This window comes from Nelumbo lutea, chromosome 6 (assembly GCF_056320005.1).
Source record: "Nelumbo lutea isolate HS-2025 chromosome 6, American lotus-T2T, whole genome shotgun sequence".
Classification (NCBI taxonomy): Eukaryota; Viridiplantae; Streptophyta; class Magnoliopsida; order Proteales; family Nelumbonaceae; genus Nelumbo; species Nelumbo lutea.
In genome coordinates, this window is record NC_142689.1 from 17,984,175 (window position 1) to 18,005,996 (window position 21,822).

The window sequence follows — 21,822 nt, forward strand, 5'->3', positions numbered from 1 at the left end:
AATGTCTTTACTATTATGTATTTCCATTATTTCACTTTCACTCAACAAAGCCTGTGCATCGCACGGGTCCCCACTAGTATTTCTCTAAAGCTCAAGATCCTTCTAGAGTTTATTTATTAAGTGTTTGATGACTGATGAGTCAATCTTGGGTGTGGTCAACCTGATCCGAGTCCAAGAACAAGTTCTGCTTGTTGGTTTCATGGTTTATTGAATAAGGAAAATTCCACTTTAGTACCCAGAACTTTGGGGATAGTGTTAAGTTAGTACCCGAACTTTTAAACATGTCACTGCATTATCTAAACTTTCAAAAAGTGTCAATTTAGTCCCTAGTGCTAATAATCCATCAGTTATCTTATCATGTGATGTCATGTAAAATTTAAAAATTTTCAAAATGTCAAAACTACATGGAAAACAAAATATTGTTCATTAATCAATATCTTCTACCTTAAAACTGAACCATAATAACACTGAGCCATAGTTGGACTGACTTGATGAGAGGATAGAGGACGTGAATTCATGAATTTGAACTCATGAACACCGACACTTGACCCATGAATTTGCCTCATTTCGTTTCGCTTCATAAACTGTCCGATACAGAGCATATTTTTCTTCGTCAGTGTTTGAATCTCTTTTCAGAAGCATTTGGTTGTGTATTTATTGATCTCGTATTGGGATTGAGGATTAACTCTAACCTCATGTTCTTTAACTAGCAACAAACTTCTCAAGGTTAGCTTTACTGTAAAAGATGTTTTTCTTTAAGCAAAAGATGTTTTTTAGAATTCTTATAATCCGATTTTTTGATAATTTTATCATTTTTTGGCACTTTTTGAAAGTTTGGGTATTACAATGACATGTTTGAAAGTTTGAATACTAATTTGACACTACCCCCAAAGTTTAGGATACTAAAGTGGAATTTTTCCTATAGAATATTGGTCTATAACTTAAAAGCTGCCACCTCAGCGGTGGGTTTGAAAAACACAAGGTATATTTTGAGAATTTGAAAGAAAATGAAGGATAAAAGAGTTACAAGAACTTATTTAAGTGCTCATGGAGAAAAAGACCACCAAACGCCCAATATGAAATAAGTGTTTATTCTTTAAAATAAGCACCAAAAAAGTTGGGTGCCAAATGCAAATAAGTGCTTATTCAAATAAGTGTCTGTTTTCAAGCATTTATTTTTAACACAAGCACTCCCAAATAATTTCAAAATAAGTGTTTATTTTAAAAATAAATACTTATTATAGAAGCCCAAAATTCTAGCTTATTTTAAAGATATAAATTGAGAGAATTAGGTGGGAAGATCTCTAGGGTCTCACTACCCCTCATCTTTGTTAGTGCCCTCTTTTCATTACCAAAAACAATTCCATCTTATTGGCCATGTTTGGAAGTGCTTGTGTTAAAAACAAGTGCTTATTTGAATAAACACTTATTTGCATTTGGCGCCCAACTTTTTCTAGTGATTATTTTAAAAATATAAGCACTTATTTCATATTAGGCATTTGATAGCCTTTTTTTCCAATAAGCACTTAAATAGCAATTATGGCTATTTTGTCCTTCATTTTCTTTCAAATTTTACGAAAGTAATTTTATAAAAGTACTTTTACAAATGTATTTTTATGAAGGCACTTTAATAAAAACATTTTTATCAAAGCACATTTATAAAAGTACTTTTACGAAAGTACTTATACAAATGACTTTTATAAAAGTACTTAAAAGAAATCGCTTTTACAAAAGCACTTTTACTAAAATACTTCTATAAAATTCAATTATGGATAGTTTCATAAGTGGTATTTTAAAATTCAACTAGGGATAATTTTGGAAGAAAATTTTGAATAAGTGCTTATTATACAAGCACTTAAAAAAGCTGAAAATTTGGGCTTAAAAAAATAACCTTTATTTTTAAAATAAGCACTTTTTTGGGCTTATTTTTCAAACACCAATAAGTGCTTAATGATGTAGTGAACTCTCAAACACTAATAAATGTTTATTCAATAATCACTTATTGGATTTTTTTCTTTCAAAATTATCCCCACTTAACTTTCATAATTCACTTTTGAGCAAATTTCTTAAAGCACCCCTAAGTTTTAGAAAATTGACTAACTCCACCCCTACTATTTACACATTGTCTTCAAGTACCCCGAAGTTTTTTAATAATTAACTAAATCCTCCCTTGTTGTTAGTGTCTGTTAATTTTTATCACAATGTGACACCACGTGACACATAATTTTTTAAAAACCCAATAATACCCTTTGTGGTCGAGTTTGCACTATATCATTCTTTTTCAAACTATAATTCAATAAGCTCCAAAATAAATTTCAGCCAAGCATCAATGTGGTTTATTGTCTCCCTTTTATTTGAACTCAAATGTGTTAATTTTCCCTAATTGGCTTTCCAAATAATAAAAAAAAAACAAACTTTACTCAGGTGGCGTTTGATAACACTTTTCAAACCTCTGAAGACTGAAAATGTTGCTTTTCAGACGTTAGAGGTGTTTGTAAGTGTATCTAAATTTGTGTAAAAATTATTTTCAGATTTGAAATAATAAGACATGGGCTAGGTGCTAGAAGCATTCAGATGCGTTTTAGACTTGGCCAAAAGTCCAATATACCCTTGAAAGTGTTGCTTGCATTTCTCCCTCTCACCGTTCATCTTCTCCAATTGACGTAGCGGTGAACTAGTGACAACAAGTGACTCCTTCGGCGAACTAGTGGCAGCGAGTTCTGGCCTTCTCTCTCTCTCTCTCTCTCTCTCTCTCTCTCTCTCTCTCTCCCTCCCTCCCTCCCTCTTTTTCTTCTTTCTTCTTCTCTTGTCGATGCAACTCCTCCAATGAACTAGTGGTGATGATGAGTTCTGACCTTCTCTCTCCATCTCTCATTTCTTCTTCTTCTCTCGCTGCTACAACCGAATAGTCTAATTTAGGGGTAAAATAGTAAAATTAGTGAATTTTAGATGCTGATGTAGCGCGATCTGGCTGCTCCCTCGTGTCAGATGACTCAGATGATGATTCAGATGGTTCCTTGTTAGGGCCGAGCTGATGTGCTCTGCAAGAAAGAGGATTAGAATGCCCGGTTGTCTTTACCCAGGGTGGGCACTCTGATGCTTAAGTCAAAGAGTGTTTGAGAGTCTTTAGAAAGTGAGAGAGCTTGAGAGCTTGTAATCGTACGTACCTTTATCGGTAGAAATGTGTGCCTTATATAGGTGTCAATGGTCTGAGTCCCCTTACAACGGGTCTAATCTTCTCGCGGAGCCATTTTCGCTTGATTTGGTGAGTTTTTGCATCGGTTACGTGTTTTGTGCAAGGGTTACAATCTGTCCAAGTAACTTTGGGGCGTGTGGTGTGGTAGGCAAGTCTAACGGTTGAGGCATTAATATTCTGGAGATCTCGAGTTGGTAATGTCTCTTCAGGATAAGCTAATGAGCTCGCTCGCAAGTCACCATAAATTCCTATAGCTTAGCCAATCTTTGAGGCAGGTCACTATGAATTAGGAAACCTATCAGTTTGGCTCAACCGAGGTGGAGGTTGGCCTAGACGAGGTGCTTGGGACTAATTTGTCAAGCTGGTTTGTCTGGTCAGCGTCGAGGTGTTGCCTTGAAGGCCACGTGTCGCAATGTGATTTGAAGGACCAAATTACCCCTCATCAGATGCTAAAGGTTTGATCCAACACAAACAACCTTCTTTATTCAAAGCGTCTAAAAAGTCAAAAAACAACAGTCCATTTTCAGATTCCAAACACTTTTAATATCTTTTAAACTTTTCAGATTTCAGATTTCAGATTTATCAAACGCCACCTCACTAGCAGTGTATCTTCTTCATTGGGAAAGGTTGGGCATGCATGCCTGAGCTTAGAGCCTAGAAAAAAAAAAGAGATTGTTAAAGATAATATCTTAATGTTATGCTAGTTCAAACCCGATAATGAGGTCATCTGAGGCAATATGGCAACTACAGCAGTCTTCCTAGATGCATCTCATCACAAGAAGCCTCCAAAACAAGCACAAATCTAAAAAGAAATTGAAGAGATGATTGTTAGGGGTATGGTGCAGTAGGTTTGGTGCTTTCATTTCTATTAACAATAAGTTCATTCAAATGTTTTATTTTGAAAATTTACAGAATAATGATGAATAAAATAGTTTTTTCCATCTTTTCATTAATTGGCACTAATAATAAGGAGGATATAGTTGATTGTCATAAAATTTAAGGATATTTAAGACACAATAGGGATAAAATTAGTCAATTTCGTAAAACTTAGGGTACTTTAAGAAATTTTCCCTTCGAATGTAAAAAGCTAGTTTCTCTTATCGAGCTTCTATTCTCCTCTATAGCTGATAACCAGGTAAGGTTTTCTTCTCATTTTTTGGGGTAAAATACAAAAGCCTCCCCTGAAGTTTCTAACAATCATAAAAACCTCCTCTATAATTTCACTTTAATAAAAACACCTCCTGAATTTTTAAAGAATTTGACAAAAACCTCCCTTCCATCACTAATTTAGACAGAAAACCATTAAATTACAAAAGGGCATCATTAAAATATTTAAACATACTGGAATTGTAAAATTTTCAAAACATTGGTTCCTAATTGAGCTTTAAAGAAGCTTATTCAGTAGTTCATTTTGTTCCAACAACCGAATACCAGTGGCTTGAACAGGTGGTAGGAGTCATGACATTACAAGAACGATTTTTGTTGGCAGTCTGGCAAGTGTAGAAGCCATGAAAATGCTTGCGAAGTTTTTAGCCGATGGCTTGCAAAAGAGACGGGTGAAGAGAGGAAGGTCGCTTATGAGATTCAGTTACTTGTAAAATCAAGCATATTCAACATGTCTTGCTTGGCAGATGCAACGCAATCCCCAATTTATTAAAGCTTCTATCCACGACTAGTCCATCAATACAAGAGAATGCCATGGCAGCCCTGTTGAACATTTCCAGACATTCCAAAAGCAAAATGTTAATTGTCAAGAACAATGGGTTGGGATTGATTTTGGACGTTTTAAGAGGAGAAATTACAAAACATTCTAGCAGTTGCTACATTTTTTTTGTATCTTTAGTTGAGGAGGACAAGAAACTAATTGGAGAAATGCCAAATGCAATCTCTTCCTTGGTAGAGCTGATGAGGATTGGAACAGCTCGTGGGAAGAAGAATGCTTGTGAGGAGAAAGCAAACCACCACTACTGAGATTTGCAGCGGTGGTCAAAAGAAACAAAGGAAGGGAAAACATAAAGAAGAAGAAGAAACAAAAGATTGGGAAGAAGATAAAGAGAGGAAGAGAGAAATAAACGAAAAAAATAGGAGAGGGAAGAGAAGAGCGGAGAGAAAGAGAGAGCTTTGATGAGGTTGTCGTTGCTAGTTGCCGAAACTTTGTTCACTACCGCTGTGAAGAAGATGAATTGTGACTTTTGGTTGCTCTGGCTTGATGGAAGAGAGGACGGACAATGGAGACGGAGAAGAGAGGTGGAGAATGAAGAAATCAAGGACAAAAACCAGTGAGGGGAGATTAGGGGAAGGATTTCTTGGCATTCCCTCGTTTTGCAACAAGAGTAAGGGGAAGCAAGGGCAATTCCAGTATTTTGAAATATTTTAATGATGCCCTAATGATTAATCGGCGGCACTCTTGTAATTTTAATGGTTTTCCATCTAGGTTAGTGACGAAAGGGAAGTTTTTGTTGAGTTCTTTAAAAATTCAGGGGAGGTTTTTATTAAAGTGAAACTATAGTGGAGGTTCTTATGATTGTTAGAAACTTTTGGGAAGGTTTTTGTATTTTATCTTTTTTGGATAAATTTCTTAAACTACCCTTATGGTTTATCTAATTAACTAAGTATACTCTTACTGTTTAAAAATTGACTAACACTACCTCTATTGTTTCTGACAATTAATTAATACTTCTCTTACCGTTAGCGTTTGTTAATAAAAATACAGAAAATGCTATTTTGCCCTTTATTCTTTTTCAAATTTTCAAAATAAGATAGAGAAAAAGAGTTTTGGACTCATCCTGAATCGTTTCCCATCAACATTTCCTCTGATTGTACCCACAGAAATCAATTAATCCGCATTAAGAATTAATTCCTCCCACAAAATAGCTTGTCTATGTCTGAACCATAACAAAATGGCGAGAAAGGAAATTATCCCTCCTACCATTCAAATTATTTCCTTAAATAGTTAAGTAGTAAAGATTCAGCAACATTCCCTAACTTTAAACCAGGCCTCAAAACCCAAACATCGAATTCTAAGAAAAACCCAAATTAAGTGTTAACTTGTATGAAAATAGGGGAAAATTAAAAAAAAAAAAAAAACAGAGCACCGAAGCTAGAATCCAAATATAGTATACCAAATCCAGCAAATAGTCCAAAAACCTTTGAAGGTTGTCAGCACTGCAAAGGCCGAAAAGAACCAGGTGAGTGTTCTCCGTCTCACCGTCTCCATTAAATAACGACTTACCGAAAAGAAAAAAAAAAGAAAAACAAATCGATCATATAAAACACAATTGAAGAAAGAAAACACCCAAAATATATCAGGACAGAATCTTGAGCTTACCTAATGCTAGAAGGTGAGGACGTTGGACTTAACAGCACAACCAGGTGGGCCATAGTCATAAAGACCAGGAACACCATGATACATGTTGAAGGAGGGGATGTAGACCAAGCGCCGCTCTAATGTATTAACGGCAGCTTGGCGGAAAGCATCCCAGTTAAGAGTGTTATGTCAGACTAGAGCAGACGACTGTAACGAGGGAGAAATGCAATCTGTGGAGAGTTGCAGTAGAGGGTTGAGTTCCAATAGGGTTGGAAGTTATAATAAGGGTAAATTGGGTATTTTTTGAAATTATAAGAGTCACGATATGTACATTTGAATGGTTTATAATGTAACTTTAATGGTAAGGGAAATATTAGTCAATTTCAAACAATATGGGTGCACTTAAATTTCCCCTATAATTTTATTTTACCCTAAATTATTTTACCCTAATTGGCGAAATGCAATCTGGGAAATATTTTACCCTAAAATTTACCCTTTTAGGGTAAAATACAAAAACCTCCCTTAAAATTTCCGACAATCATAAAAATTTCCCTTATAATTTTATTTTAACAAAAATCTCCTTTTACTTAAAAAAAAGTCAATAAAACCCTCCCTCCGTCAATGATCAAGACAGAAAACGTTAAATCCGTGATATTTTTTCAAAATGCCTATTTTACCTCTTCAAAAACCGATGGGAACAATGATGGAAACCATCCACCGGCAACTCTATCATGGGCTTAAACATGACGAAGACAGGAAATCTCGTGCTCTTCGATGGAAACAATGGAGCCGTTTGGTAGTAGAAGGGTAGAGGCTCATAGTCAGCATCTCATCTTCGAACTGGTCTACAAGTGTCCTAGTAATGGTTTGTTTGCTCTTGCTCTAAATGCAGGACCGTGCCATGTTAGATTCCTGAATGGAAATCTTTCTCTCTACATATTATCTGCCGAGCCATGCCAGCTTGATGATACAATTCCTGTGAAACCAACAACCTTGATACAGTACATTAAATTCGGGTCAGATGGGTATGTGAGAGTTTAGGAGTGGAACTCAACCTCAGGGTGGACGGAAGTGGGCGATCTTCTGACAAAAGATTTATCTGATGGAGAGTGTAGCTACCCAACTGTTTGTGGGAATTATGGTATTTGCTCAATTGGGCAGTGTAGTTGTCTTGGAGGAACTGGTAGCAACGATAGCTATTTTAGGCAATTACTCCATTTCTTGTGAAGCTTCTGAAAATCACAATTTTCAAGAGTTAAAGGATGTAACTTACTTAATCTTTTTCATCAGTGATGCAAACACAACTGGAACGAGTTTGGAGAATTGTAGGCAGGCATGCTTGAATAACTGTTCTTGCAAGGTTGTTTTGTTTTTGCATCATACCAATGCTTCCGCAAGTAGTTGCTTTTTGCTAACCAAACTTTTTTCATTGATGAACAATGAAGAAAGTATAATATGTCTGCATTCATTAAGGTGCAAATACCAAATGTTTCTTCTGCCCCATCCCTTCTTCTTGAAAAGAAAACAAGCCAGACTGCAATAATATTAGGATCTAGTCTTGCAGCTCTGTTTTTTGTTTTTATTGTAGTTTGTATCTTGACTATTCTTTATAGGAAGAAAAATGAGGAGGATGATTTACACCGAGTACCATAATTGCCCAACCCAGGAGATTCTCTTATCAAGATCTCAAAGATGCAACAGAGAATTTTTGTAAGAAGCTTGGAGAAGGAGGATTTGAATCGATTTTTTAAGGGACTCTCGGAAATGGCACAAAAGTTGCAGTGAAGTGTTTGGATGGTTTGGGTCAAGTCAAGGAATCGTTAAAAGCTCTTTCGATGCAGGAAGTATGCATAATATGAAATTGTTCCTTCTTCCAAATCAGGTCCCAGGTTCATGACGATTCCTTACCCTAAACTCAAAAGTAGCGGGAAAAGGTCGGTATTGGTATTACCAATATTCGCACCATTCCCGTAGTTGTCACTGGAGTTGTATGTCACGGGCTTCATTTTTCTCCACATCTATGCAGCACTTGTATATCGAAATCGAATGCCGTCAATCGCTCTAGTGAAGAAATTGACCAATCGGATAAAGCATGGCCATCGTTCGGTGAAGAATCATTGACCAACAGATGAAGCATGGCCATCGTCCGGTGAATAATCATCGCCGAAAGATGTAAAAATATTTCGTGAAGTGAAATATTTTGATAATTCTTCCTCGTTCGTTTTTCACCCATGCTCATCTTTAGATTGCATAAAAGATGAAACTACGAAGAGGGGGGCAAAGGGCATTTTAGTTAAAATAGGTGTACAATAAATCGGGTAAAATAGGTATTTTGAAAAAATTATCATGGGTTTAACGATTTCCGTTTTGATCATTGACGGAAGTAAGGTTTTTATTGATTTTTATAAAAATAAAAGGGAGGTTTTTGCTAAAGTAAAACTATAGGAAAGATTTTTATAATTGTCAAAAACCGGAGGTTTTTGTATTTTACCTTTTTTTTTTTTATATATATATATGTAACAGGTTTCTTCTCATTTCGTTTAACGATCAATCCTCTTTTTCCTTTTTTTTATTTTATTTTTTTTATCGTTACGATAGATCAACCATAATTTGTTTTTGTTCTGCGATTCAACCTGGCTAATCGAGCTTCTCTTCTCCTCTTCTCCAACTAGCGGCGGCAACTTCTCCTTGACCGATAAACAGGTAAGGTATTTTTTCATTTCGTTTTTTTCTTCTGTCGTTTTTTTGGTCCAGCAATCCTCTTTGGTTTTTGTTTTGTTCGTATACTCTGTTTCGATCGACCTTTTTTTTTTTCTTTTTTTTTTTTTTATGTTGGGTTTTCACAAGTTTGAAGTTGGATCTGCGTCCAGGTTGGTTATACGTTGGTTTTTTGTTTTTCGTTTTGCCCCAAATCCTTTATTTGTTTTGAATTCGAATCTCTGTTATTTTGCCCTAATCTCTAGCAATGTAAATGATTGGAAAACACTGTATTCTCATTCTCAACATGCTATGGAGTAGAAAACACTTTGTGTCATTGTCTCAAGGAAAGCATTCTTTATCTGTTATTTCTTAGAAGAATCATTAAGGTCTCAAAACAATTTTAATGTATTAGCACTCAAATTGACTTGCCAGTAAATTTGGATTCTTATCTGAATAGAGGAAGAGTTTAATATATACTTCAAACTTGGTGCGTATGGGAGACTTATGAAGTAAAATCTTGCAGCATCTGTCTGCTGATCTACTGTGGTACAAAAATCAAAGAAGGGAGGGTAGGAAGGTTGTGCAAGAGAAGAAGGAAGACATTGAGAAAGGGAAAAGGATACTATAGTTATTTCCGTTTTTTCAGGTACAAGTTTTTTTACCGTTTGGAAGATCTCACACTTTCGGTCCTCCATTAGCATCATCACTCGCGTGTCTAACAACCACATACTCCAAAATTGGGGTCTGAGGTACCTGACGCACACTAGGTACGTTATCTTCCTCCTCCTCCTTTCACTTTCCTCCTTAAAAGTTGTGTATGATCTATCATTGTGTTAGTTGGATGGAAAAATACATTCTTAAGTAGAGATTTGTAACTTGCAAGAGGAGATGTATATGTTGCCTCCTTTCGGTTTCAACAGTCTAGGAGATGATGGCAAAGTGTGTCATCTCAAGATGTCAACTTGTGGGATAACACAATCTCCAAGAGCCTTGTTTGATCAGTTCAGGGATGTAGTCAAGGATTGATTATTTTCAATCAAATTGTTGATCATAAACTCCTTATCAAGAGAAAGAGATCTTCTTTGGCAGTTGTGTTAGTGTATGTGGATGATATTGTAGTCATAGCCTCATGTGTATTAATCATGTTGAGATTTTGTAGCTAAAAAATTCTCAAGAAGTTAATTTGTGGGTTCCTTGGAAACTTGCCGCTCGAATCTCACTAGATAGACAAAACCCTAGATGTATCAGCCAAAGCGATTTAGAGGCAACATAGAAGGATTCAGTCTCAGGCGAAGAAGGTACAAGTGTTATTGATTCAGAAGATATTGTAAGCCTGGGGAGTGTAGATTTAACTCGTTCAATGAGTCTCCTGGAAGCGGACAATCATCAAATTGAGCTTCTCTTTTCAAAGGAAGCAGTAGAAGGCATTAAGGAAGTTGGGGAGGACGCCGTAGCTATGAATGACCGTACAATAATTAAGAGATCAATAGAGATACCTCTAGCCGTCCACAACAGACTCAGGAATAGGGAATGGGTTTAGACTGGAACTTGACCTTTGAAACCCTTGATCCGAAGATAGGTCCCTCGACTCCCACTCAAGCAGGTAACTTTGTCCTTTTTGTTTTGGCTGTTGATGTGTGTATTGTGCTTGTAACAGATATTCTAACATCCCGGTTGAATAGACCAGAGCAGGAAGGGAGGTGTGAATTAGGAGCTATGAGTAGTGAGAATGTGAGATGGGTTTGATCCTAAAGAAGAAGCAAGAGGAGTTGGAAGGATTATGGAACCAAATTTGTGCCTTATTGGAGGAGTATAAGAAGAAGGAAGAGGAATTAGAGTCACCTAACAAGACTAGTGTGGGGGAGAGGAGAAAACTTCAGCTAGGAAGCCTAGGACATGACAACCTATAATCTCTTAGGTTATAGAAGAATTGGCAGTTGAAGGAGAGTTGATTAATGTGAAGCAACAAAAAATGAAATGCAAAAAGAAGAAGAGATCAAAGGTGGAAAAATTAATTTCTGATATTGAGGGAGACATTGAGTTCAATGGCAAAGGAAAGAGGAGGAAGGTTCCATGTTAAGGAAGCCTCAAGCTTAAAGAGGGACCTACGGTTAGTGTGTGGCTAGACGAAGATTATTAGCTAGAATGTGAAAGGCTTGGGAGTGCAAGGAAAAGAAGGGTGGTTAAGGACCTCCTAAGGAGAGAGAGAGAGAGAGAGAGACCTAGCATAGTTTTATTGCAGGAAGCTAAGTTGCAGAGTTAGACAAGAGATGGGTGAGAAGTGTGTGGAAATCTAGGGGAGTGAATTGGACTCGGGCTCCTTTTTGGGGAGCCTCTAGAGGTTTAGTTGCTATGTGGAGAGAGGATGTGGTGGAATCAATAGAGTAACTCATAGGAAGGTTTTCTATGTCATTCAAATTGAAAAACTTGGACAATGGTTTTACTTGGGTCTTAACTAATATGTATGGACCAAATAATTATAGAGAGAGGAACAAATTGTAGGAGGAATTGTATGGAATCAATGGGTTATGGGATGGTCCTTGGTGTCTAGGAGGAGATTTTAATGTCATCAAATTTTACAATGAGTCCAATAACCCTTGAGGTGTGATCACAACGATCATGAGAAAATTTAATGATATCATTAATACTTGTTGGTTGAAAGAGATCTCATTGTTGGAAGCTAGTTACACATGGTCCAATTTTTAGGAAAACCTTCTTTGCTCTAAACTAGATAGATTTCTCTTCAATGAAGGGTGAAATAACCATTAGAGGGATTTGGTGGCCAGGGCTTTTCCTAGAGCAACCTCTAATCATTGCCCTATCCAGCTAGGCCAAGAACTCTTAGGATTCAAACCTTGCTCTTTTAGATTTGAAAAGGCTTCATTGCTATCCCAAATTGAGGAGCTCAATATTAAAGAACCACAAGGGACTTTGGATGAGAAGGGAGAGAGCATTGAGAAGAAAACTCAAGAAAGATTTGGAAGATGCTCTTTTGAGAGAAGAAATCACTTGGAAACAAAAGGCTAGGCATAAATGGATAAATGAAGGAGATGGGAGTACTAAGTACTTTCATGTCTTAGCTAATGGAAGTAAGAGGAAGAACTTTATGGCAAAATTGGAAGTTGATGGTGAAGAGATTACAAATCAGGAAGAAATAGTAGGGAGATTTGTGGATCATTTTCAAGTCTTTGTTGATTAGGCCTTTGAATAATAGGTTCGGGATGGAAGGATTCGATTGGCCAAGGTTAAGTGAGGAGAGTGTGAATTGGTTGGAAAGGGATTTTGAGGAAGAGGAGATTAGATAGGCAATGTTCCTAATGGTAGATCAAAAGCTCTTGGCCTGAATGGTTTTACCATGGCTTTTTATCAGGATTGTTGGGATGTGGTGAAAGAAGACTTACTTGGGGTCTTTAGGGAGTTTGTCAATAGACATCAAGTGAGTTGGGGAGTCAATGCCACCTTCTTGGCCCTAACTCCTAAAAAGATATATGCAAGTCACCCTAAGGATTTCAAACTGATTAGTCTGATAACAAGTGCCTACAAATTCTTGGCTAAGGTTTTTCTTTGAGGTTAAAAGCAATACTACCTCCTTTAATAAGCTAAACTCAAGGGGCCTTTGTGCAAGGGAGACAAATAGTTGATCAAATACTAATAGCCAATGAATGTGTGGAGGAAATGAGGAGGTTAGGCTAACATGGTGTTTTTTTTTGTAAATTTGACCTTGAGAAGGCTTATGACTTGGTGGATTGGAGTTTTACTAATTCAGATCCCAAGGAATTGTGGCTTTGGTGATAGGTGGTGCAATTGAGTGAAGAGTTGCATTAGTTTCGCTCACTTTTCAGTGTTGGTAAATGGTGTGGTTAAGGACTTATTTCCAACCTCTAGAGGATTAAGGGAGGGAGACCCCCTCCCCCCCGCCCCCCCCCCCCCTTTCTTTATCCTTGTAGTAGATGTTTTCAATAGGTTACTCTCAAAGGCAGATAGGGAAGAGACAATAAGAGGCTGGAGAATAGGAAGGAATAGAGTCTCAATGACTCATCTCCAATTTTCTGATGATATTATTTTTAGGGGGGGGAGGACTAAAAAAGTGAGGAATCTTAAAGATTTGTTTAATTACTTTGGCTCAAACCTGAAGACAAACCTGGAGAAGAGCAGCATGGTAGGGATAAACTTTGATGAAGGGTTATTGAGTTTATGGCAGAATGTTTAAGTTGTCATGCCGCCTCTTGGCCTCTATCTTATCTTGGGCTTTCTCTAGTGGCTAACCTAATCCAATCCTTGAAAACTTTGAAAACAAATACTAGCGGCTTGGAAAAAGGGCTATATCTCTCTAGGAGGTAGAGCATCTTCTAACCTAAGGAGATTATAAGATTGTTATGGGCCGGTTAACAGACCCAGGCTCAGTGATTTGGTGCTACAATGGTTTCCTAAAGAAGGCAAGCTGGTTAACAAGTAACATGATTGTTAGCTCACATTGGGTAAGCAGGTCAGCAAATGCTTTGGCTGATTATCTTGATAAACAAGGGGTATTGAGAACATCTAAGTAAACATTGTAATGCTTTGTTTCTGGTGCATTGTTGGTTTACTTTCAAGGGAGGTCACACCTCGTGCCTCTCCTTGGGGTGCTTGTAACTTTTCTTATATATTGTTAATAAATCATTTTTCAACTATAAAAAAAAAATGATAGAAAGGAATTGATAAAAAAATTGAGATAAAGGAACTAGGAAAATTGGATTATTTTTTTTAATATCATAGTGCAAGTTTATTAAAGTATTAAACCTCTTGAAGGAAATTGGGAAATTGGGAGTTAAACTTCTTGATACTCTAATTAGCTTAAACCATTAGCTGAGTGTGGATCAAGGATAGCTCCTTGAGGACAAAGGAAAATTTCAAAGGCTTAATTGGATATCTAGTGAGATAGCATTGAGAATCCAATGGGAAAGAAGGTTGGTTAATGGAATGGAAAATGCTCTAGCGAACAAGTGGTGATTAGGAACCAATTGTGTTGGATTTTGTAATCTTCCTGGATAGAGAGGAACGAGAGAGAAGAGGAGAGGAGAGGAGAAGAGACGAGAGAGAGGGAGATTTGATTGGGAAAACAAAAAACTATTGCTGGCCCATCCCAGCATAACATTTATATTGACTTAATGTAAAGAATAAGAGGAAAATACAATTATGCCCCTAGCAACTCCCTACTAACAAACAAATAAGAAGAAAATAAAAGGCACGTGCTAACAGCATATCGGGCTGACAACATGCTACCAACAACTGTAAAATAAAAATAAACAACTCTCACAACACTCCCCCACAAGTTGGGTTGAATATGTCTATCATGCCCAGCTTGTCACATAACTCATTGTGCTGAGAGTATGAAAATCTTTTTGTGAGGATATCAGTAAGTTGTTCCTTGGAATTGACATAAGGGATGCAGATTTCACTTTTTTCCAAATTTTCCCTTATGAAGTGTTTGTCCACTTGAATGTGCTTGGTCCTCTCATGTAGGACAAGATTATTGGCGATGTTTATGGCTGCCTTGTTGTCACAGTAAAGAGACATAGGATTATGAACAACAACTCCAAGCTTCCCTAGAAGGTTCTTTAGCCAAAGAACTTCAGCCACCCCATGTGCCATAGTTCTATATTCCGCTTCAGCACTTGACCTTGCTTCCACACCTTGTTTCTTGCTTTTCCAGGTCACTAGATTTCCTCCCGTGAATGTGCAATACCCACTTGCCGACTTTCTATCATCCACAACACCTGCCCAATCAGCATCTATAAAGACTTCCACCTTTAGGTGATTATGTTTATTGAATATTTGACCTGTCCCCGGATACTTTTTTAAGTAAATGACTCTCTCTGCTGCATCCATGTGTGGTTTCTTAGGAGAGTGCATGAATTGGCTCAGGACTCCAACTGAATAGGCAATGTCTGGATGGGTCATGGACAAATAAATCAACTTTCCCACTAACCTTTAGAACTGTTTCACATCTTTCAGAGGTTCACCATCATAGTCACCCAATTTATGATCAACATCCATAGGAGTATCTGCTAGCCTTGCACCTAACTTGCCTGTGTCTTGTAACAGATCAAGGGTGTACTTCCTTTGAGAAATGAAGATGCCCTTTTTTGAGCGGGCAACTTCAATTCCAAGAAAATACTTTAGAGGACCTAAATCTTTTACTTCAAATTTATATGCAAGGAATTGTTTCAACTTTTGTATTTCTGAACTCCAATTTCCTGTAATGATGATATCATCCACATACACTATCAATACAACAACTTGTTCCCAACATCTTTTCACAAAGAGTGTGTGATCGGACGGACGTTGCTTGAACCCTACTTGCTAAACTGCCATATGAAACTTACTGAACCAAGCCCTAGGAGATTGTTTTAAACCATAAAGAGACTTCCCTTGGCATAGAATCCAAGGGGTTGAACCATGTACACCTCCTCCTCTAGGTCACCATTTAGAAAGCCATTCTTTATGTCCATTTGGTGCAATTCCCAGTCAAGGTCAGCAGCTAATGATAGAAGAACTCGAATTGAGTTCATCTTAGCTACTGGAACAAATCTCTCATCATAGTCAACCTCGTACACTTGAGTGTACCCCTTGGCTACTAATCTTGCTTTGTACCTTTCAACTGTCTCATTCGCTCTATGTTTAACTATAAACACCCACTTACACCCCACGGGGTCTTTCCCCCTTGGAAGATCCACCAATTCCCAAGAATTTTATGAAGGGCATTAATCTCCTCCTTCATAGCATCTGTCAATTCAAGGAATTTTAAGGCCTCTGCAACATTTCTGGGTATAGGGATGCAATCAACTGCATATAGGAAGGCTCGGTATGAGGGGGAAATGTGATCATAAGAGACATACTGGGTAATGGGGTGTTTGGTAGTACTTGACCGGACTCCCTTTCTTTGAGCAATAGGAATGTTAAGGTCATCCACAGTAGGTGCAGGGGTATCAATAGGTGCAATAGGGTTTGGACTTACCTCCTGAGAGTCTGATGGTGTTGGTTGCTCAATGTTTGGTAGCTCCACATCTCTGTCACATTGCTGATCTCTACGGCGTGTATGTTGGAAGACACGAAAGGGGGCAAGGTCCAGAATAGAAGGAAGAGAGACTTGGCGGACCTAAACTTGCTTCTCCTCTTCCACACTACTCTCCCCTTAAGGAGAAGCGGGGAAGAACGGTTCAAATTCAAAAAAAGGCACATCCGTAGAGACAAAAGACTTATGACTGATGGGATCAAAGCATTGGTACCCTTTTTGAGAGGAGGGATACCCTAGAAGGATACAAGGAATGGACCGAGGGTCTAACTTACCATGAGACGGAGACAAATCATGGACAAAGGAACGACAACCAAATACTCTCATGGGAATGGAAAATAAAGGAGGCTAGGGGAACAACAACTGATGAGGGGCCATATAGTTTAGTACTTTGGAGGGCATGCGGTTGATGACACAAGCAGCTGCAAGTATAGCATCCAACCAAAACCTTTTTGGGACATTCATGTGTAACATCATCCCTCGAGCTACCTTAAGGAGGTGTTTGTTCTTTCTTTCTGCCACACCATTTTGTTGTGGTGTTCTTGCGCAAGAGCTCCTATGAATAGATCCATGGGAGGCAAAGAACTCATTGAGCTCACCATGAAAGTATTCCTTTGCATTATCTGATTGAAAGATCTGTATTTCAACATGGAACTACATAAATACCATCATCTGGAAGTCTTTCACAATCTTTGGAACTTCATCTCTACTATGCATGGGAAATACCCATGTATAGCGGGAGAAGTAATCAATCAATGTGATAAAGTACTTATATCTTCCCTAAGAGATTATAATAGTAAGCCCCCATACATCAGAATACACATTATGAAAAGGAAAACTAGATCTTTTATTACTTTAATGAAAAGTTGTTTTCTACATTATTTGCTCAATTGACGCATTTGACACTGGAAATCTGACACTAGACATGACTTAAATAAAACTGGAAACAAAGACTTTACTATTTCAAATGAAACATGACCTAACAGACTATGCCACTAAAAAAATTGACTCTTATTTGACTGAATATATGATTCTGAGGACGACACCGAGAGACCAGCTTTGTTGTCGAGAATGTAGAGACCATTCACTAGACTCCCTCTACCAATCGTCCTCCCAGAAGTTAGATCCTGAACAACACATGAGCCAGGAAAAAATGTTATACTACAGTTTAAAGAATTTGTAATGCTATTGATTGAAAGCAAATTTATAGGAAGTTGAGGGACATGCAATACACAATTCAGGTTAAGGCCATGGGGAATGGATATTGATCATTGGCTTGCAATGAAGGAGAATGATCCATCTGCAAGCCTCACTTTATCCCTTCCTGACAAAAGGTTATAAGTTTGAAACAAGTTTGACTTACCGGTCATGTGGTTAGAGGCCCCTAATGACCCAAGGGGAGTCAATGGTAGTGGTGACATGGAACGCAGAGGCCGCATTACCTGATGTAGACGTGAATGAGGTAGGAGTACCAGTAACTGAACTATCCATTTGTCGCAAAGCCCTACCATATGACTCCAAGTGGTCTCTGAAGGAATTCATGATATCTTCCTTAGGGTTAGAACCAATCAAGTGTTCCTGTGTAGTACCAACAAACTGAGTATCCTTGGTTGCCACATGTGCTGCATTATGTGTTATATTCTGTTTCTTTTAACCTTGCACTTTGCCCTGTTTTTGGTTCTTCACTGCCCACTTGGGATTTCCGTGAATCTCCCAACATGTGTTACGAGTATGTCTCGAGCGCCAATAGTGGGTACAAAACAACTTATCTTTATCATTAGCCTTCTTGGAGTCACTTTTCTTGCCCATATTGTTATTACCCATTGCAGCCAATGCTACTTGTTGCTCTCCCTCAGTTGTAACCATCACACTCTGCCTACTTTCCTCAAAATGAACAAGAGCATACACCTATTGAACCGAAGGCAACTCTTTACTTCCTAAGATCTGAACTCTCAAGGGTTCGTAAATGGGGTTGAGTCCCAACAAGAATGCAAAAACACGCTTCTGAGAAACCTGTTTCTTATAGGCCTTAGCATCACCATCATGTTTCCATTCTATAGTCTGATAGTAATCCAATTCCTTCCACACTGAAGTAAGGGCTGAATAATAGGCAGATAAACTATGGTTCCCTTGTTTACAGGTTGAGGATTCAGCTTGCAACTGGTAAATCTTGGTATAATGCCTTTGCTTGGAATATGTGGTTCTGGCATGTTCCCAAATCTCACTAGCGGTGTCTACCCACATAAAGTTCTTTTTCACATCGGGTTCCATGGCTGCAAGGAACCAAGACATCACCATACTATTTTCTTGGTCCCACCTATCATGTTCAACTGTCTCACACTTGGGTTCTTTCACTCTTCCATTTATATAACCAGCTTTTCCCGTTGCTGTTACATAAAGTTTCACACTTTTAGCCCACTCCAGGTAGTTGAGGCCATTTAGAGGGGTAATTGGCATGGGAAACATCAAGTTTTCACCACCCATACCAGCTGTGCTATGGGTTGGTGTAACCCCAGATGATGCTGGATTATATAGTTTGCCATTGAGGGAGAAGGTCTACACTACAAAAAACAGAATCACAAGTGTACCAGGCCTGATCCTACACAATCAGAATGCTAAACCCCCAAGAATTCTACCTCTGGAATGAGGGAAAAAACACTGTTGAAATCAGTCCAGCAAGTAGGCTAATTCCACTACAGCAACCAGTAATCAGTTCAGTAATGATTTGGCCATTAGAGCATTAGAACTATAGCCCAGAAATCAGTTCAGTTCAGGTTCGGCCATTAGAACATTAGGACTACAGCCCAGAAATCAGTTCACTTCAGGTTCAGGGCATTAGAAAAGCCCAGAAATCAGTTACAGTTCAACTACAGCACATACTCCTGTCTAACACTTGTACGAAGGTGTAAATCAAAAAACCAAGGCTTCACTGCATTGGCCACAGAGGAAAAAAAAAGGAATACATACCCCTGTCAAGGTGCAAACCCAGAAACTTATTCTCACTGCATCGAACTGTCAACTTATTCTCACTGCATCGAACTGTCCAGCATCTGTTCGAAGGTGCAAACCCAGAAAACCCAGAAACAAACTCTCACTGCATCGAACTGTCAACTTATTCTCACTGCATCGAACTGTCCAGCATCTGTTCGAAGGTGCCAGAAAACCCAGAAACAAACTCTCACTGCATCGAACAAGGGGAAGAAGGGTGTTTACAGCATTGCCCTTCTTCTACCAGGGCTTCCTTGGTGTTACGACCAAGGGGGACCCCAAAGAAAACAGTGGCTAGTAGCCTGAAGCCTGATCAGTCTGATTAGGTTTCTTTGTCCTCCACACGTCCAAGAGATCACGAGAGAAAGAAAGGAGATTCTTTACCGCCCAGAACCTGGCTCTGATACCATGTAATCTTCCTGGATAGAGAGAAACGATAGAAAAGAGAAGAGAAGAGAGAGAAGAGACGGGAGAGAGGGGAGATTTGATTGGGAAAACAAAAAACTATTGCTGGCCCATCCCAGCTTAACATTTATATTGACTGACTTAATGTAAAGAATAAGAGGAAAATACAATTATGCCCCTGGCAACTCTCTACTAACAAACAAATAAGAAGAAAATAGAAGGCACATGCTGACAGCATGCTACCAACTACTGTAAAATAAAAATAAACAGCTCTCACAACAGGTTCAATTGTAATTTTGGGTTTGCTGCTAAGGAGAGGTTGCACGTCAGACATCTCCTTCAGCAGTTGTATCTTTTGTGATTTCTCTTCTTAATTAATTTGCTCTATTTTACTTATGGGAAAAATAAAAAAGGACAAGGAATATTTCAGAGGCTTATAGGATGATTACTTTATCATTGCCTATGCACCAAGTGTGATTAGTTAGTACATGCATTGTTACACTTATTTCATCTAGAAACATCAGAAGGAATCACCATATTTGGATTTGTGAGACAATCAATATTTAGAAAAGACATGGTAAAAAACAAACTTACAAGTATTGGACAAGCTGAGTATGAAATAGCTATGCTCAGCTTGAGGGGGACTATCAAAGTGCATATATGCCCACATAAGGGCAAGCTTGTAATTTTACTTTACATTGAGCTACTATTTATTTATACCCTGTTAATTGTCTGCGAGAGTTAATTGCGAACTCAACCTTTCCCTCCCTTCTACTTCTCTACTTGCAATCACTCATATCCAGCAAGATAAAATCCAAGTAGTACATTAGGACGAGATTATGTTATCCTATTCATTTAGCCATCTGCCTCACCCATATTTATAAATGTCATCTTGTTGTTTAAGTAACAAATCTCCGGAATCACTTCCCTTCTATTGCCTTATTGAATTCCTTATTCTTTCTAAAGTCAATCTTCTAAACCTTTTTAGTCTAACTTATCCATATGATTGTATTTCTTGGATCAGGATTATGGACTGATCCTTATGAATAGCTTTAACATGCTTATGAATATCCAAAACGGGTCTTTTCTTAATTGAATTCAATTGAATTTGAATTAGATATCCATTAGTCTAATTGAATTGAATTGAATAGGGGAATTGATATATCCATTGCGCGAAGTGAAATTAAGTGGACTGGTTGACTCTGGTTACTATCGCTTTATTGAATTCAGATAAATAAAAGAAGTGAAAGAAAATGGCAATTGGATTGGAGAAATGTTCTCTTATGGGAATCTCTGTTAATCGTTGCTTGAGAAGCGGCATTGTATTTCATCGACAACTTCTACACAACGGCCCAGACACAGTAGAAGAGCTATTGGAGAGACACGTAGTGAAGAAAGAAAAGAGTTATGATGACGAGGATGAGCTTTTGGCAAGACAACGCCTCACTAGCACCCGCCGAGAGGCTCTCAGCCTCTACAGAGATATTCTCAGGGCCACCCGTTTCTTCGTATGGTCGGACTCGCGAGGTGTTTTGTGGCGAGATATCCTTAGAGAGAATGCTCGACAAGAATTTGAAGAGGCTCGATTAGAGAGGGACCCGGAGGTCATCACCAGATTACTCATTGGTGGACGATATGCCGTTCAGGCTGCCATTGACAAGCTTGTTGAGAAGCAAAAACAACAGATAACACAAGATCAAAGAAATGGAGATCATTGATGATATTGGTAGACCTGTATGTTGTCCCAGTCTATGTAAGAGATGATGTTTTCCATTTCCCTTTGTTTTCTAGATATAATGAAACAAGTTTTTTTTTTTTAAGAAACAAGGGTTTAGATTAATGTAAATCATGCACTTATTTTCTCTGTAAATTTGTTTTTTATTTGTTATGGGGGATAAGTAATGATTATTTTTTTTCTTTGTTTTTTTCCTCCACTTTATCATCGTTTGGGAGAGATAATTCAAGAAAACTAATCTTGTTTGAACAATTCATAGGTGTTTCTAGGAATCAATGTTTTGTTAGTGGATGTTAAATTGAGGGGAGGTTATTGGCTGGATTTGGGAACTAAACAATACAGTAGATTTAGTTATTTATCTTGAGAAGCCATGATGTGAATGCTAAAATGGATGTGTGGAAAAGGATGGGAATATGGGATTAGGAATCAAGTTATCC

General features: G+C 38.0%; 1 protein-coding gene and 1 long non-coding RNA gene across 9 annotated transcripts; one reads left to right on the forward strand and one right to left on the reverse strand.

Moving 5' to 3' along the window:
* Positions 1 to 8,828: 8,828 nt before the first annotated feature.
* EMB1793 (LYR family of Fe/S cluster biogenesis protein) lies at positions 8,829 to 21,520 on the forward strand. 8 transcript variants are annotated; one of them, XR_016100547.1, is made up of 3 exons: positions 8,829 to 9,206; positions 9,727 to 9,970; positions 20,802 to 21,520. XR_016100547.1 is itself a non-coding variant. In XM_088948933.1 (3 exons), the coding sequence occupies exon 3, from the start codon at positions 20,904 to 20,906 to the stop codon at positions 21,366 to 21,368; it is 465 nt and encodes a 154-aa protein (XP_088805059.1). In that variant the 5' UTR covers positions 9,070 to 9,206; positions 9,850 to 9,970; positions 20,802 to 20,903; the 3' UTR covers positions 21,369 to 21,520. The 8 variants fall into 8 exon arrangements, 6 of the variants coding, with proteins under 6 accessions (XP_088805060.1, XP_088805063.1, XP_088805059.1 ...); XR_016100548.1 differs by having other exon boundaries at positions 9,037 to 9,206; positions 20,881 to 21,520; XM_088948933.1 differs by having other exon boundaries at positions 9,070 to 9,206; positions 9,850 to 9,970.
* Positions 17,087 to 19,748, reverse strand: LOC148847674 (uncharacterized). The gene is made up of 2 exons (XR_016100549.1): positions 17,621 to 19,748; positions 17,087 to 17,384 (listed from the first exon to the last, which is right to left on the reverse strand). It is a non-coding gene; the product is annotated as an uncharacterized LOC148847674 (long non-coding RNA).
* Positions 21,521 to 21,822: the final 302 nt, after the last annotated feature.